Raw genomic sequence first — 12,934 nt, 5'->3', positions numbered from 1 at the left:
AGTTGAACAAGAGCAAAGTCTTGAGGATGATACCAGGGGTGTGGGTTTCTGGGCTGGGGAAGGTGGTGGTATAACACAAATAGGTATGAGAAATCCCACTGGGCTGCTTCATTAAATTTAATAAAAAATTTGGATTTAGCTGAAGCCTCTGTATCTGGGAATTTCATATCTGGGAAATGCCACATCTGTCAACTCTTTTATTTTTGTGAAGCAAAAAGCATGTTGTTGATGTGGTTTTGACAAAATTGTCAATGGAATATGGAAAGGGAAGCCTTGAGTAAAGCTGTTTCATTGTCAGAGAAATCCCAGGGATTTAGGTTTAAATTCCAGCTGCTCGAGAAGAACAGAAAAGGAATAAAGTTTCGAATGAAAAGAACTGTCCTTATAAGAAATAATCTTGGAGTTTTAAGGGTTCTATTGGAAAAAATTGCTTTCAAAAATCAAAAGGAAGGAAGTCTGTTTTAAAAGACAAAGCAAAGAACCAATAGCAATAACAGGAGGAAAGAGAACAAAAAAAAAAGGAGAAAACTCAGTCTCCCTTCATTAGTTTCATGGTGTATTACATGCATTTGAAATCTTTTATTATGTTAATAACAGTTCAAACCTAAGACATCAGTGAAACAGTCAGCTAGTGAGGTCATTCAAGGTGTTCGGGAATTATTTGCATTCTAGCAAGGGAGATTAATAGAAAAATAATGTACAGATAGGGAGAAGTAATGGAGTTTAAAGTTAAGTATGTAAAGTGCTATTGGGGTCCGGTGGGGGATGGCTGCCTCGCACACAGTACGTGCTCAGTAAGTACTCTTGCTAGTACTTTATCTTCTCCATACCTTTGTTTGTTGTAGCAGAGTGTTTTTCACTGATAATTTTTGTCATCCATAGGGACAATCCAGCGGTTAAAGGGAACTCACTCCTAGCCTTAAGCAGCCTTATCGTTGTTGTATCTAAGTATGAAAGCAGTCTATCCACAGAAATTGACCGCAGACTAGAGGTAAGGATGTCTTATATCACCTTTTCTCTTAGTGAAAATGCAAGTCTGATATTGGGTGGGGTATTGCACTCCAGAGTTGCCTAGGTGGTTATTGAGGGCCCCTTCCCTTCCCATATGATTGCCTTGCTCATGGTCAAGTCTGAGTTTTTGAATTTCATTATATCCAGGCATATCTTCCTGGCAGTTATATGCCCCTTGGTTCCCATTTCTCTTCTTACATTCAGTCAATTAGTGGTATTTATTGAGCTTACTGTGTGCGAAGGCTGTTCTACAGTCGCATCTCTTCCAAGAGGCCTTCCCCAATTAAGCCCTCTTTTCCCCGGCTCCCTGTCCAGTCTGCGTCATCTTTGCCCTTGGATCTGTGACTTTTGGGCATTTGATATTTGCCCCGCTCTCAACCCCACAGCACTTATGTACATATCTATAAATTATATATTATAAATTATTTATATTAATGTCTGCCTCCCCCACTAGGTTGTCAGGTCACTGTGGGCAGGAAGCGTGTCTGCCAATTCTGTTGTATCGTACTTTCCCAAATGCTTAGTACAGTGCTCTGGACACAATAAACCCTCAAAAATACCATTGAAGATGATGATGATACTAGTCCTTGGGAAAATGCAATACAGTATAATTGGTAGATGTGATCCATGCCCATAAGAAGCTTACGGTCTAAACGGGGAGACAGACATTCACATAAGTAGTTTTGGAATTTAAAAGACAATTATTATTAAGAGCTATTTTTTCTTCCCACTGTGACATTATGTTCTTTCCGATCTGCAGGCTGAACGTGATTTTCTTCCCACCATCCAGTGGATTTCTGTTGTGGTGGAGACCCTCCTGACTATTGTAGATGGTCATTACCACCCCAGAGGACAAGTGTATTCTTGGTTCTATCATGTACGTTTGAAAATATAAAGATGATTTTAAAGAAGTGTCCAGTCTAAGTCTAAGAAAATCCCCTCTTGCTGATCTAGTCACTACAATTTAGTCAACCAGTCATATTGTTAAAGTGAAACACTCCATCGCTCAGTCATCCAGTTTCTGCTGCACTTGACTCAGTGGATTAATCCAAACTAGACCCGGGTGTCTTGTGATTTGGTTTCTGGTTCCTTATTGGCTGTGTTTCATACCAAGCCACCATTTCTCCCATAGCATTATTCTGTCTGCCCTATCACCGTCTATTGCTCGGAGAAATAATGATGATCCTGGGTCAAATGGCTGACGGGGGAGGATTATAACTGGTTTAGATAAAAATATAAAACCATGCAGTGCCATAGCTGAGAACGGGAATTAACGTTGCAATTCAGTTACCTTTGTGTTTTCTCTATACTCACTTCCTGCCTTCAGCAGGGACTGAAGCTGATTTGCATTTAACGTTTAGGGATCAAAATGGACAGTTTGGTAATGCAAAATCTAGTTACTAGGTGGACTTGCTCAGCAGGGATATTCCCATTATAGTGATCTGAGCATTATCTTTGTTGCTATTTGTGACTTAGTAATGGCAAAGTTGTCTAAATGCTCATCCGTGGATCTGGCCTTTAAATTCAAAATCCTTCCAGAACAAGATACTGTATGAGGTTTCTAATGCTTCTTGATTCTTGAAAAACCATAAAAAGTAACTCTCCCAACATGGCTTATATTTTATCCTTTGCTCATTATTTTTACAAGCCCTATTTCCAAATTCATTTCTATTATCCCCAGTATTCTAGCATCCTGGTCACTTTGAGTGGTAGTCTCATCATAATGAGGTAGTATTATCGTCAAACGTTACTTAGCACAGGCTTCAATCTTCTTTCTACATGAGGTATTGCAAGCTTAGGGCCAGAGTGAGCACTGAATGTAAACCTTCTAAGTGCTCTACCTCTGCGTGATAAGGCTGATTTTTCCAGCGGATCTGAAAATTTGAAGCAAAACCCAGTTAGAAGTCATAGGTGAGCTATTTTTGCCACTTGGAATGCATTTTCAAATGAGTCTCCTGTCTAGTAGATCTCAAGATCATGAGCTTTTTGGAAAAGCAGTTCATGTTCTGCTGCTCAGTAGTTTCCTTTCCCACATCCATTTCTCCCCTTTTTCATTCATTCATTCATATTTACTGGGTGCTTACTGTGAGCAGAGCACTGTACGAAGTGCTTGGGAGAGTACAACACAACAATAAACAGACACATTCCCTGCTTACAGCGAGTGCTTCTCTCCCCTCCCTTAACTTCACTAAATTGTTTTTTGTATAGTTTGCTTTTGGATTTCAACTTCCTTTTAAGTTAAAACACGTTAACCCTTTGTAGTAAATAATCCTTCTGGGAAGCATTCCCACCAGAAATTGTCAGAATACTGCCAATCTATCTCTAGACTAAACATAAACCTCCCTTCTTCTACTGTAGCGTTTTTTCCTCTCTACTGCAGAATCATATTTAGGATGCGGATTAGCAATTTGCCCTCGAATGGATTACTAGTGTTTACATTCTGTTTACTTCTTCTGAGAGAAGGCCAAATATTAAAACACTGTATTATATCACCTGACGTGCATATTCAGTGGCTATGAAGTAAAGTTGGACATTTCCAAAGAGGCACTTTTTAAAATCTTTTTTAAAAATCAAGAAACTGGATTATGAGTTACAGTAAAGCTAAACTGCCTAGCTTTTTGGAGGGTGTTTGTTTAATGATATTCACTGAATTAGAAAATGGTTCAAAAGTGAGTTAAAGCATAAACTGTTCACTAGATGTGTGCATTTCTGTTGTAAAAGTTTAGATAACTTGAAATCCTGTTTAGGCGTTTTGTAATGTAAATACTTTTTTCCTCTTCTCTTTCCCCATGCCCCTCACAATTAAAACCACTTGTTTTTCTTTGGGTTTACCCTAGAAATCCTACACTGGTGAAAACACAGCAAGTGCCATTGTCCGATCCTGTGCTGCCATAGGGTTGGCTCTCTTGGTGCCAGTTTTCATTATATCTTTCAAGGAGAAGATTGAGGAAATCCTGAACATGCTGACTGCCAGGTTACCTGGGAAACCAAGTGCTGATGAGTCTCAAACTGTTCAAGTCCACATGGGCCTGGCTTTGGGGATGTTTCTTGCTCGTTTGTGTGAAGAAAAAGTCAGGTAGATTAAATTGCTCTGGGGTTCCCAATGATAATTAACAATTATAATAATAATAATGGCATTTGTTAAGAGCTTACTGTGCATCAAGCACTGTGCTAAGTGCTGGGGTAGATACAAAAGAATCAGGTCTTCTCTGGGCCACATGGGGCTCACTAAATTGTACTGCATTTTATTTTGGAATTTCATTTTATATTTTGCAATCCAATGTTCTCTAATCTTTTGTGGTGAGGGACAAGTTGAGGGAAATGCCAACTTGAAGAAGCAGCTTGGCCTAGTGGAAAGAGCATGGGCTTGGGAGTCAGAGGACCTAAGTTCTAATCCCGGCTCTGCCAACTGCCTGCTGTGTGACCTTGAGCAAGTTATTTAACTTCTCTGAGCCTCAATTTCCTCATCTGTGAAATGGGGATTCAATACCTGTTCTCCCTCCTACTTAGACTGTGAGTCCCATGGAGGACAGGGACTGTGTCCAATCTGATTAACCTATATCTGCCCCAGCACTTAAAACAGTGCTTGACACATAGTAAGCCCTTAATGAATACCATTAAAAAATGCCAACACTTCTGCCTTTTGGGGGCTTAAACAACTTCCTTTCCCTTTCTATTGCAGTTTAATTTCTGCTGGGGCTTGTGGAATTAATAAATAACAATAATAATAATACTAATGGTAAGTGGTATTTGTTCAGTGCCAGGTACTATACTAAGTGCTGGAATCAGCCCCGGCACCTACAACAGAGCCATTTAGGGCACCAGAAGTCATGGCTTTAGAGCCACTCTCCCTCCTGCGAGCAATGAATCTATTATTCATGACTTCCCCAAAGTTATTTAGGGCTCCTCAGAAGCTACTTAGTAGAAGTCCCCCTTTGCCCCTGACCATTTGTTCATTCATTCCATCGTATTTACTGAGCGCGTACTGCATGCAAAACACTGTACTAAGCGCTGGGAGAGTACAATATAACAGACACATTCCCTACCCACAACGAGCTCACAGGCTGGAGGGGAGGATGGACATTAATACACATAAATGAATCAATAAATAAAGGAAGAGTGTATCTCCCTGCTCCTCCTTTCTCTCCATTTCCTAATGCACTAAACCCAAAGTGATGGAAGTAGAAGAGATTCTGCCATTTAGAGCCCTGGTGGTTATACAACTCACTGAACTGCTTCTAATGAGTATGGATTTGCTCCTCAGGGGCATTAGTAGTAGCCGTCGATCAGTTTAGACGTTGGTCATTCGGAACCGATCGGCTTCACGAGTTTCAAGGTTTATGAATGCCACTTGGATGTTTGCGTTGAGTGTGTGAAGATCTTCAGGTTTAGGGCACTATGTGTAATGAAAGAGTTCTGTTAGTGTTTGCACAGCCCAGGAATAGAAATTACACCTGTGGACTAAATGTCATAGTAAAATGGAAAAAAGAATGTAATTGCCTATTGAAGTTTCATGATATTTCAGGAAAGCATATAATTTTCCTTTGTATCCATGCATTGTGCAGCACTAAATCACTCAAGAACTACATGTCCTAGCTTTAAATATTGCTTTTATTTGCTTTTTCTGTATTGAGTTTTGTAGTCCTGAGTTAAGGAGACTTAATCCATGAAGGTTTCACTGGCTGCTTTAGTCAGTCGATTCTGATTACACTTTTTGGGCTGCCAACTTTTCAGTAGAACCCCTGTAATATCAAGGACCAAGATGGAAAATTCCACTGTGTGAAAGCTCTTTCTGTTCATGAAACCATTTTCTATTTGGTTCAGTGTATCCATTTAGTATTAACCGCCTCAAAAGAACATAAGAAATGTCATTATTGAGTCAGATAAGTGCTTTTTCCAGCTCTTTTTATTATCTCACCAATCACGGGACAGGGTGCTCAGAGGAACTGTGTGATGGCTCTCCTCCTTGAAATCCACCCTAATGTTTAGGGATATACCGTCTATCATTCCCTAACCTTCTCTTTAGTAACCCACTATGGACTTCTTAAACATGCATTTATCAAAACCTCTCATGGGCCTATTGTTCTTTTTGACTTGTCAAACTTTCTATGATAGATTCCAGATCTTTAGCAGTTGTTATGTGAAGAAGTATTCCCTTCTGTTTATTTTGAAGCTATCAGTCAATCAATAGTATTCATTGAGCTCTTACCGTATGCAGAGCTCTGTACTAAGCACTTGGAAAAGGACAGTATTTCAGAGTTAGCAGACATCTTCCCTGCCCAAAACAAGCATCTAACTATCATCTTCAAGCTTCAGTGGGTACCCCCTCATTGCAATTTTGTGGGTTTTGGTGGACAACTATTGTGTATCTGCCCTTACTTTGTTGACATCGATCATGTAGAGAAGCAGTGTGGCTCAGTGGAAAGAGCACGGGCTTTGGAGTCAGAGGTCATGGGTTCAAATCCCGGCTCTGCCACTTGTCAGCTGTGTGACTGTGGGCAAGTCACTTCACTTCTCTGGGCCTCAGTTACCTCATCTGGAAAATGGGGATAAAGACTGTGAGCCCCACGAGGGACAACCTGATTCCCCTGTGTCTACCCCAGCGTTTAGAACAGTGCTCTGCACATAGTAAGCGCTTAACAAATACCAACATGTACCCTCTCCACTGTCCTCTTGCCAGACTGAAGAGTTCCAACCTATTTGAGATAACCTCATATGGAAACTTAACAAATGCCATTATCATTATTATTATTGTTTATTATATGCTAAACACTGTACTAAGTGCTGGAGTAGATACAGTACAGTCAGATCGGATGTAGTCCCTGTCCCACATGGGGTTCACAGTCTAAGGAGGAGAGAGAACAGGTATTGGATGACATTTTACAAATGAGGGAACTGAGGCACCAAGAAGTTGTGACTTGCCCAAGGTCACAGCAGACAAGTGGCAGAGTTGAGTTTAGAACCCTGGTCTTCTCACTCCAGGGCTCATGCTGTTTTCACTGGGCCATGATACTTCTCCATCCCTCTAATCACCCTAGTTGCACTCTAAACTCAAAGGCCAGTTTTGACACCGTACCCTTTTTTCAGTGTCAACCTATATAATCCTCGGATTCTGACTTCCCTTTGTGATTTTGCTCTCCCACCAAGTATGAAATCTTGGCATGGGAGGATTTGGAACAACCAATTTGAGATAAACACATAAACACAGTTACCTTTCTTATCTTGTGGAGTGCCTGCCTGATATTTGAAAGGAAAAGGATTAGTTGGTTTTCTGTAATTACCCCAGTGCTTAGTTGGATGCTTTTACACATTTGTAAGTGCTTGGCAAGTGTTAGTAGTTGGCAGGTCATCCAGTCCTTCACGTGTAACTGGGAGTCTAGTGAGCTTCACAGGCTGGTTTGTTTTTCAACGTTTTAAAGTATCGAATTTTAAGACTAAAATAAAGTCCTGGCTGCTCAGCAGAAGAAAGCCTAGCCATTCGGGTCCTGCCCAAAGCTCTGTTGCCTTTTATTGGTCTCAGATGAGCTTTTCCGAGGCTTAGTGTTGAGAGAATTAGGTTTTTGGTGTTTTAGTCATGTTACCTGCCTAAAACTAATAAAGCTTTCTGTGCATAGCACTTATTCCTGATTCAAGTGTCTTGGGTCCCTGTTACCTTATTTTGCACCTATTGATGTGCAAGTACAGTAGCTTCAGACCTTCCCTATACTCACAGATAAGTTTTGGCCCTTGAATTCCCACATCATCAGTCCAATCAGTGGAATTTATTGAGTGCTTATTGTGTGCAGAGCACCTTATTAAGCGCTTGGGAGAGTACAGTACAACAGAGTTGGTAGACACAAGCCCTGCCCTCAAGGAGTTTACAGTCCACAGCGGGGACTCAGACAATAAAAATAAAAACCAGATAAGGGAAGCGGGGCCACATTTGATGGCTATGTTGGTGCTTACAGTATGTTAGTGAAAGCCCTGCTAACCTCCTCCAGGAGGCCTTCCCAGACTGAGTCCCCCTTTACCTCTGCTCCTCCTCCCTGCCCCATCACCCCTACTCCCTCCCTCTGCTCTATCCCCCCTCCCCCCCCACAGCACTTGTGTATATTTCTACCTATGTATTATTCTATTTATTTTATTAATGATGTGCATATATCTATAATTCTGTTTATATTGATGCTGTTGATGCCTGTCTACTTGTTTTGTTTTGTTGTCTGTCTCCCTGCTTCTAGACTATGAGCCCGTTGTTGGGTACGGATTGTCTCTATTTGTTGACGAATTGTACTTTACAAATGCTTAATACAGTGCTCTGTTACCGATTTGTACATTCCAAGCGCTTAGTACAGTGCTCTGCACATAGTAAGTGCTCAATAAATACTATTGAATGAATGAATGCTCTGCACACAGTAAGCACTCAATAAATGCAACTGAATGAATGAATGAAATGAAGATAGTGTTGCAATTGCAGGTGTGACTGGATAATTTCCAGAGCTTTTTAGAGAGTAATCTTAATAATCTGTACCAAATGTAAATTTAAAGGGCCCCACCTTTCTAAAGTCAGAATCAGAGCTTTGAGAATATGCTGTATCTTGATAATTAAGCCGTGATGTCCAAATAATTGTGGTATTTGTTAGACACTTACTATGAGTCAAGCACTGTTCTAAGCGCTGGGGAAGGTGCAAGATAATCAGATCAGACATAGTCCAGTCTAAGTAGGAGGGAGAACAGATATTGAATCTCTATTTTACAGATGAGATTACTGTGGCACAGAGAAGGTAAGTGAATTGCCCAGGGTCTCACAGCAAGCACATGGTGGAGCCAGGATTAGCACCCAGGTCCTCTGACTCCCCACGCCTGGGCTTTTTTCAATAGGCCATGCTGCTCCCATACAGGTTGAAAGATACATCTGAGTCTTTTAATCCCTAAGAAGATCAGAATGAGATAGGACTGGTAAAATCCTTTTAATATCATTTCAGGGTGCTTATGCAGTTCTTAAACTGGATTGCAGCCAGAGGAATTTTGTATTTTTTAGTGAAGGACATTATAAATGGGGAAAGAAAAGTGTATATTTGTGTCTATCTCTACTTTTCTCTCCTTTCCCCCCTTTCTCCCAAGTTGTAAAACAAAATCTTAGACCTCATACAGAACCCCATGTCTTTGATTTAGTAACCCCGAGGGTTACAGAGCTGAAGCCACCACGGCAGTGCCCATGGGATTGTACCTATCCGTCCCTCTGGCCCCTGAGATAAAATTGTTTCCACGTTTTTTCATTCTTTTATTTCTCTATTTCATATGTGGTTTAGCAGTTGGATTGTACTCTATCCCCACCCCAGCCCTGGGTTTCTGCCTATCCCTGAGTCTCCCACCCCAGCAACACCTCCAAGTCTAGGTATGCCATTTGTTTAAATTCAGCGCCGCTATTTTTCTTAATGGTATTTGTTAAGTGCCTGCTCTGTGCCAGACACTGTACTAAGCATTGGGGTAGATACAAGCTAATTGAGTTGGACACAGTAACTGTCCCACATAGGGCTCACAGTATTAATCCCCATTTTACAGATGGGGTAACTGAGGTGCAGAAAAGTGAAGTGACTTGCCCAAGGTCACATAGAGGACAAGTGGCAGAGCTGGATTAGAACCCAGGTCCTCTGACTCCCAGGCCCGTGCTCTTTCTATTAGTTCATGCTACTTCTCAGTATTCTGAAGACAGCCCTGGTTAGCAGCAGAGGGAGGAAGTCTGTACCCGAAGAGAGAGGATACAGATAATCTTAAACCCAGAAGAAGGGATAGAAGAGAATGGAAGCGTCCATATATTTTTTTAACAAATATGAGCACATCATGGGTGTTGGCTAGTTTTTCCATTATTATTGTAACTTTATAAAGGTTGCAATGACCAGACTATTATGGTGGCTGCATATGTGATCACAGTTGCTGAAAATTTTACACTAGTACTGCTGTGAGGAAAACTAAAATAACACATCGTGAGCCTCTCCCTTCTCCCGTTTAGTTTATAAGGATGGAAAATATGTAAATTCATACTCAGGCAAGAGTTTTCTGGCAATTTGATGGGAAAAAAGAGATTGTAGATGCAGATTAAATGAGAATGTCAGGCACAGATTATCAGGGCTCACAAGGAAGTAGCCAGGGTCTGTTGGCTCATTTCTGGCATTTGTTTTATTGCCTGCTTCCTAAGATTGCAAAGAAAACTGAGAAAATAAATTGGGTGTCCAGTGACCTTGGCAGATCTTGTGGGTGGTGACCCTCCTCGACATCTCAGATGCCATTGTGACCGTGAACCATTCCCTTCTCTTGAAAACACTGTCTGATCTTGGTTTGTCTGACACTGTTCTCTCCTGGTTTTTCTCTTAATTGTGGTAATTAAATGCTTACCGTGTACCAAACATTATACTAAGCACTGGTGTAGATACAGGATAATCAGGATGGACACAGTCCCTGTCCCGCCTGAGACTCACAGTCTAAATTGGAGAGAGAACAGGTATTTTATCCCCATTTTACAGATGAGGAAACAGGCACAGAGAAGTGACTTGCCCAAAGTCCCAAAGTTGGCAAGTGGCAGAACTGGGATTAGAGCCCAGGTCCTCTGACTCCCAGGCCCTTGCTCTATTCACTAGGCCATGCTGCCTCCCTGAACTGTAGTTTGGCTTGCAGTTTATGAGGGCAAAAGTGAATGGAAAAGAGGTCAGAAATCAGGTCCCCGGCCATTTTCTACAGAGACCTACAATGGCTGCTCCTCATTCGTCACCCAGGCCTTACTGAGCAGGCAGCGGGTAGCCTCCCTGCCCTGGCACAGAAGAGCCAAGTTCCGAGAATAGCTGGCTATTATCGTTGTGGGCAGGGAGCATGTCCAACAACGCCACTGTATTGTACTCCCCCATGGACTTAGCACAGTGCTCTGCACACAGTAAGCACTCACTAAAGTGCAGTGCTCTGCACACAGTAAGTGGTCAATAAACACGAATGATTAACCCTGGTTCTCTCTGCCTGCGTGGGCAAGAGGCTACATTCACATTGGCTTGAACAAGCTCCTTTTTATTATTATTAGTAGTAGTAATAATAATAGTAATTTATAATAATGGTATTCAACAAGCACTCACTAGGTTCCAAGCACTGTGCCAAATGCTGGGGTAGACAGGAAATAATCAGGCCGCACCCCCTTCCCCAGGCGAGGTCCACAATCCCAGAGACAGACTCCGTGGCCGATCTTTCTCAGTCGCTTTCACTGGCTTTTCTTCTGTCTCTCACCCCCTACCTGTGGACATCCCTCAAGGCTCAGGTCTGGGTCCCTTTACCTTATTTGACACTCATACCTTTGGGGAAATGATCCACACCCATGGCTTCAACCACCCCACCTCTATATGAAGGCTAACTACCTCATAATCTTGCATTTCCTCCTGTCTCCCGGACATCGCCGTATGGATGTCCCGCCGACGCCTGTTGCTTGGTGTGTCCAAAACTGAGCTCCTCATCGTCCTCTTCAAATCGTCACCTCCACATAACTTTCCCATCAGTGCTGACAACAGCACCGTCCTCCTTGTCTCTGAAGCCTGCAACCTGGGTATTATCCTTGACTCCTCCCTCTCTTTCAAACCACGTATTCAGTCCGTCTCCAAATCCTGCCAGATTTTCCTACAAAACATTTTCAGAATCAGCCTCTTCCTCATCATCCACATGGCCACCGTATATTGGTCCAAACACTAGTCATATCCTGGATTGACTACTGCAACAGCTCACTCACCGGTGTCCTCACCTCCAGTCTCTCTTCACCTCAACCCGTCCCTCACCCTGCTGCTTGGATTATTTTTTTAAAATGTCATTCTTACTCCTCCAAAGCCTCAGAATATTGCCCAAGTAGAAACTCATGACTATTGGTTTTAAGCTACTCAATCAGCTCTCTCTTTCTTACTTATTCACTCTTTTCTTCAACTACATCCCAGCTTGCTGTCTTGATTCCGCTCAAGCCAATCTACTCACTATTCCTCATTCTCTGTTCTTCCATGCTGAACACTTGCTCATTGCCCTCTGCCATTCCTGGAACTCTCTCCCTTCACATCTGACAGACCGCAGCTCTCTAAATCTTCAAAACCTTTCTAAAATCACATCTCTCCCTAGAAGTCTCAAATTTCCCCACCTATGCCCCTCAACTGACACTTAAGCACTTCTGCATCACCTAAGCATTTAAAGACTCATAACCTCCCACAGCCCTTAGGTGCATATGTTACATAACCTATTACTTAAACACTAGCTCATGTACGTATCCCCTTTTCTTTCTTCCTCCTATTTGTAATTTATTTGGTGCCTGTATTTCCTGCTAGACCGTAAGCCTCACATGGGCAGAGAACATGTCTAACAACTCTGTGCTGTACTCTCCCAAGTGCTTCGTACATTGGTCGGCACACAGTACCTCTATGCACTGGAATCTGTGATGTTTGGCCATTTAATATTCACCCCACCCCCAATCTCACAATACATATCTTGAAATTGTATATTAAAAGTATTTATATTAATGTGTCTCCCCCTCTAGGCTGTAAGCTTGTTATGGGCAGGGAACATGTCCATTAATTCTGTTGTATCATACTCTCCCAAGCGCTTAGCGCAGTGCTCTGCACATAGTAAGAGCTCCATAAATACCATAGATTAATTGATTGTTACTAATTCTCTGACTCTTCCAAGTACTAAGTTTCATGCTCTGCATGCAACAGGAGCTCAATAAATACTATTGGTTGACTCATCGATTCTATAGGTAACCACAGTATATAATGTTCAGGCATTTATTGATTGGGTGAATCAGTGAGCCTCTGATTCAATTTTTCTACCTGTTAAAGACAAATAGGTTGTTGGTATGCAGATTGCAGATAATGAAATGATGTTTATAAAGAAGTGCTGTCTCTGACTTGTCTTTCCTCCTTGTTTCCTCATCCCA

At 41.9% G+C, this 12,934-nt stretch overlaps 1 protein-coding gene across 3 annotated transcripts in view; it reads left to right on the top strand.

The window, feature by feature from the left end:
* FOCAD (focadhesin) overlaps positions 1 to 12,934 on the top strand; it is a 194,538-nt gene that overhangs the window by 142,188 nt on the left and 39,416 nt on the right. For all 3 annotated transcript variants that reach the window (XM_029052840.2, XM_029052841.2, XM_029052842.2), the window contains 3 exons: positions 883 to 991; positions 1,772 to 1,888; positions 3,849 to 4,087. In XM_029052840.2, the coding sequence (XP_028908673.1) occupies positions 883 to 991; positions 1,772 to 1,888; positions 3,849 to 4,087 (465 nt within the window). The remainder of the gene's footprint in view (positions 1 to 882; positions 992 to 1,771; positions 1,889 to 3,848; positions 4,088 to 12,934) is intronic.

This window comes from Ornithorhynchus anatinus, chromosome X2, assembly GCF_004115215.2.
Source record: "Ornithorhynchus anatinus isolate Pmale09 chromosome X2, mOrnAna1.pri.v4, whole genome shotgun sequence".
In the NCBI taxonomy this organism is placed as follows: Eukaryota; Metazoa; Chordata; class Mammalia; order Monotremata; family Ornithorhynchidae; genus Ornithorhynchus; species Ornithorhynchus anatinus.
The sequence above is the reverse complement of the archived record's forward strand: the minus strand, read 5'-3'. Positions and strand labels throughout refer to the sequence as shown.